The sequence below is a fragment of the Montipora foliosa genome, chromosome 12, assembly GCF_036669935.1.
Source record: "Montipora foliosa isolate CH-2021 chromosome 12, ASM3666993v2, whole genome shotgun sequence".
Taxonomy (NCBI): domain Eukaryota; kingdom Metazoa; phylum Cnidaria; class Anthozoa; order Scleractinia; family Acroporidae; genus Montipora; species Montipora foliosa.
The window spans coordinates 40,516,027-40,521,026 of NC_090880.1; the positions used below are offsets into that span (position 1 = coordinate 40,516,027).

Genomic DNA, 5,000 nt, shown 5'->3' on the forward strand with positions numbered 1-5,000 from the left:
AAGTTTGAATTGTTTCTTCCAGATTATTAAAAGTGGGGTGCCTGTCAACTAGCTTGATAGCTAAGTGCAGTTCCGCTCTAAAAAAAGCATTTACTTTTTTTTTTTTACATCATGCACCACAGTTTCTTATCTTTGATTTGATTGTGGTTGTTGTTGTTTAATTGGCTATACAGAGCTTAGGATTGACAAGACAAGGTTGTACAACTTCAGCAAAGTGAAAAAAGACAGAAGATGGCTAAAGGTAAAAAAGAGAGATCTCTGATGATGTTTGTAGTCGGGTGAAGTGGCCAGATGAGTCATTATTATTATTATTATTATGGTCAAATATAATTTTTCAATGGTCACAGCTGTTCTTCATGGTTGTCACTGATTACATTTTCAAGGTCAAATAAGCTTCACAGTTGGAAAGTTCCATCCAATTTAGGGAAAATGTGGGTTTTTAAAGAAAAGTCGCAATGTTAACTGTTTTCAATAATTTAGTATCTGTTTTCTTACAGGAGGTGCTCTTGAGTGACAGCTCAGACTCTTCTTGTGATGAGGATGATGAGGTGCCATTGACTGAGGAAGACCTACAAGAGATGCTATGGCTACACAAGCAGCAAAAGATTTCTCAGCAAATGTACTACATTGACAAAGATGTAAGCACTTTCTCCTAGCAAATAAATCCTTTGAAAGAGTACGGTATAATGGCTGTTATGGCAAAAGTGTTTCATTGTTGTTCCTTTAAATCAATGGATGGCTCTAGTTGCTGATGAATATTCTGTGAGTTGTGTGAGATCAGTAGCTTAGAGGGAAATATGTCTGTGGTTTATAAGGCTTGTAACGTTTTTTTTGGGACTGTGCATTCTAGGAAGCCAAGCTGCTGCCTAAGAAAATTTTCCAGGACCCTTTGGGGCTCCCAACATTAAACGTTAGTAGTCCCAAGTAATTTTTTCAAGTGCCAGGAATTAATTAATTAACTCAGTGCCCCCCACACCCCCCTCCCCCCTGAAGTCAAGTTGTCTGCCCTAGTTATAATAGTATGAAAGATTTAAAACATGTCACAGATGACTTACAATGTACCAAAAAACTGGTTTGTACTTTATGACAGTAAATGTTGTATTTGTAAATGAAGTGAAAAAAATCAAATCACCTATTTTTACAATTTAATTTACGGGGTGTAACAACTCTGTTTATCTACAAGATCAAGGATGATAGCAGTCACAATTCTTGATCCTGTCCATCACTGATCAACATTTCATGTCGGAATAGTAAAAATGAAAGTGTACTTCTTAAAGATCCAGGTATTTGGGGTTAGGGAAGAACTTTCAGTTGTCAGTGGGAGATACAGCATCGCATCACGGAAATGCATGTTTAATTGTATCACTGAAATGACTACCTCACTTGAGTGCCGAATGATGACACGAAAAGCTGGGATCAAATTCATGATCAAATTGCGACCGGGCAACCGTTAGGCAGCAGCCTTGGAAGCCATCTTTTTATTCTATATTAATGGGGACATAGTTTTTCAGTGAGTGATTAATTAACCCATTGACTCCCAGGGGTTCCCCATTGACAAGTAAAATCGTCTGGTGTTAGACAGAGTAAAATACTAAGTCTGGCCGGTTTAGGCCGGTTTGGACGCCAAAGGGTTAAGATAAAATTAAAGGCAAAACTTGATGAAAAGAAGTACTTAAGTTTGTTTGGGCGAGAGGTGTCCTGAGAAGGACTGTTATTGGTGACATTGACTAATGTTTTGATAACCTGAGTGGAAGTCATCTTTTAAAGTGACTCTTCAGGAGCCACATGAGTCTGATGATGATTTTGCTCAGGGGCTGGTTGCTCAAAGCCTGGTTAGCACTAACTGTTGGTTAACAAGTATCAAAACCTATAGGTTTCCATGGTATTTAATGCTGGTTAGCGCTAACCATGCTTCAAGCAACCCGGGCCAGGTTGTGGAAACACAAGTCACAAGTCGATGTCACCATCAAGAGGATTTGAACCCAAAAGAATCATTGCACTAATTTGGCACCAAACCACTATGCCGTCAAATCTCCTTTTAGGACCTAGTAACATAAGCATTTCACTTATCCCATTTTCAGCTTTTTAGGTACCAGCATTACAGTGCCAGCTTGCTATCTAATGAGGACAAGTACCACGAGTATCAAAAACAGGCTGGCTCTAAAAAGCTAAAAAGAAAGAAGGTCAAGGATGGTAGGTGTGGCTTAACCATGTGTACCACACATTACTTGAATCACAGGGTCACAGTATATTCATGTTGTAGAGAAGAAAAACGATATTATTTTTCTGCTTATGTGACATTTTTTTATTATTTTTCTCACCTTTCAAGTGTACTGTAACAGTAATTATTATTTGTGGCCCTGAGAACCACAACTGCTTCCAGGTCACATTTTCATACCAGGACCTTAACTGTAACCCAGTAACTCCTCATGTGGCTGAGGATGCCCTCAGTTGACTAGTACATACTGTAATTTGTCTGGGATAAGACAGTAGAATCTGTTAAGTCTCACTCCAGAAGTCAATGGGTTGAGCCTTCGCAATTTTTGTTGTTTTTTCTTGCAGATAACTTAACACCTGCTAAAGAGAAGAAAGAAAAAGATAAGATGAAAGTTAAGAAGAAAAAAAGAAATTCAGATGATCTGGTAAGTATGAAATGCAGAAGTTTTGAAAACCAGTGAAGTCGAGCAGTGGCACAAAAGTTTCAAGAAAATTAAAACAGAAATTTTTGTGGAAACCTTGCATGGTTGTACTAATGATGCAATCAGATAAAACAAAGCAAAAAGCATTATTTCCACAAATTTTATTGTGTGAACTTTCAAGTACAATGTACCATTTTCATCCCTGCATTTCAGAGACCAGCATTTGATAAGAATATGAATCATTCTTCATTTGGTTATGGGTGTCTCTTGAAAGCACCTTGCAGGCAATGATGCACATTTTAATGCAAATATCAGCCCCCTGTTACTTAATCAAGAGTGGATAGAGCTATGTAGTCAATATAAGTCTATCCTCTGGATATCTTGATCTGTTTTTTTTTGTTCTTTAACCTTGGAGAGTAATTATTGATCTGGTATAATATCAGTGATTTATTCAAAAGAGTGTTTTCATGTGACGTCACGGCGGCCATGTTGGTGTTCCTAAACAATGGAACGGCGGCCATGTTGGTGTACCCGAGTAATCCTCCGGGAACTGAGCTCTATTATTGTGTAAACATTTTCTTTTGTTTCGGTGGAAAAACAAGGTTACTGATCATGTGAGTGGAAACACTCTATACAATACAATACACACTTAATTGACCACTGCCCATAGGGGCTTTTCAGGGCCTATGAAACACAATGAACGAAATTACAGAATGCAATAACAATTTAAAGAATCCCAACTGGCCAGAGGCAAACCAGTTGGCTATTTACAAGTGTGGCCGAGAAGTTGAACCAGGGACTACCAGGAAGAAATTCAAGGAGTGGTCATAATGAGTCTTAAAACCCGGGAACTCCGGATCTCCTTGCAAGCATCCTAACCAATAGGCCGCACTGGCTCCTGTAAGGATTTATCTATTATAGAACAATTTGAAATAGAACATCATTCAGTATTTGCCTTATACTTCAGGATGATGACCAGCGACAACTAACCTTGGAGGAGAGGATAATCAAGAAAACTCTGATAAGACGCAAAGAGGCAGATGCAAAGAGACGAAAGTTATGGGCTTTAATAGTCAGGAAGGAGATACCAAGGGTACTGTCTGCTATTTTTTTCTTTCATTGAGTTTTACGGCGACGTAAAGTTTTGGTTGATACCCATGTGACTAGAGGTACTACATGTACTTGTAGATAGTTTTTTCCTTTGATCATGTGGGAAGATCCCTGGTTGGGAAGCTAGTGTCCTGGATTTGAATTTTAACATGTTCAGTGGTTTTTCTTCCATCTAAGTTTTTGTGACAAGTGTCTTCTGTTCTTCTGTATGCAGGGGCACATGACTGGGTTGTCAGGGTTTGTCATAGGAGCAGTTTCCATCTCGGAACTACCAAGAATGGAAATTCTTAAATGTGACGATTGCCCAATCTCCATTAAGGGGCGTGGTCATTAAGTAAGGGCTGAAATAAAAGGGTCTCTGCTGTAACAACTGTTAGCATATCTTCTCCTTTATCGTCATCTTGGATGTACTGAGCTATTGTTTTAATTTCTTAGGCTCACAGGCAAAAGTGCTCTGCTAGAAACAATATGCTTACAAACTGTAAAAAGGTAAGTTTTGATGGAGATAAGGAAGCAGAGGCTGGATTGACCAAGGGAATGTTTTACTGACCATAATAGTTCTATACAATGTGTATGTACATTATAGTAAAAAGATACAACATTGATCAACTTGTTGATACTATGTACTTCTCGCTTCTATGCTTTTATACTTCACCCAACAGTTGAACAAAATGTATTGATTTAATTCCTGTCTACAGCTTGCTCAGCTGTGCTCAAAAGAGATGCGTAAGGAAGCTCAGAGATCTCAAAAGGTCACTCAACAAACTGCTCCAAAAGCAAGAAGGCTCTCTAGAGAGGTGTAGTTTCATTGGTTTTAGTTAAGACTTTGGTCTTTTTTTTTCCTTAAAAATAATATTTGTGTCTGACTGGACTAGTGCTTATCTAGAAGTTTGTTTATTAGATGTTAGTATACTGGAAGAAGTATGAAAAGGTGGAGAAAGAACACAGAAAAAGAGCAGAAAAAGAGGCTATGGAACAGCGCAAACTGGATGATGAATTTCGAGAGGTAAGATCCAACTGAATGGATAAAATTGCTATTGACTGGGTGCCAATGGGACTGATACAGTTTACTTCCAAACTGACCCATTTTCTCATATGTCATGGTTATCTTTTTGAAAGTTGATATTGATTTTATAAACCAATGATGATGATGATGATCATAAAAATACTTATTGCTAGAATTCTGAAAATGGTACTGGAACATTGAAGGTGTGCTTGAACTGAAGATGGTCTTGGGCAACTTGTTGCTCT

General features: G+C 38.2%; 1 protein-coding gene across 1 annotated transcript in view; it reads left to right on the forward strand.

Annotated features, from left to right (window-relative positions):
- The window catches only part of LOC137980359 (chromatin-remodeling ATPase INO80-like), a 40,789-nt gene that overhangs the window by 5,244 nt on the left and 30,545 nt on the right, over positions 1 to 5,000 (forward strand). The window contains exons 4-11 of the mRNA XM_068827772.1: positions 174 to 241; positions 498 to 638; positions 2,082 to 2,193; positions 2,563 to 2,642; positions 3,607 to 3,732; positions 4,185 to 4,238; positions 4,448 to 4,546; positions 4,651 to 4,755. Of these exons, the coding sequence (XP_068683873.1) occupies positions 174 to 241; positions 498 to 638; positions 2,082 to 2,193; positions 2,563 to 2,642; positions 3,607 to 3,732; positions 4,185 to 4,238; positions 4,448 to 4,546; positions 4,651 to 4,755 (785 nt within the window). The remainder of the gene's footprint in view (positions 1 to 173; positions 242 to 497; positions 639 to 2,081; positions 2,194 to 2,562; positions 2,643 to 3,606; positions 3,733 to 4,184; positions 4,239 to 4,447; positions 4,547 to 4,650; positions 4,756 to 5,000) is intronic.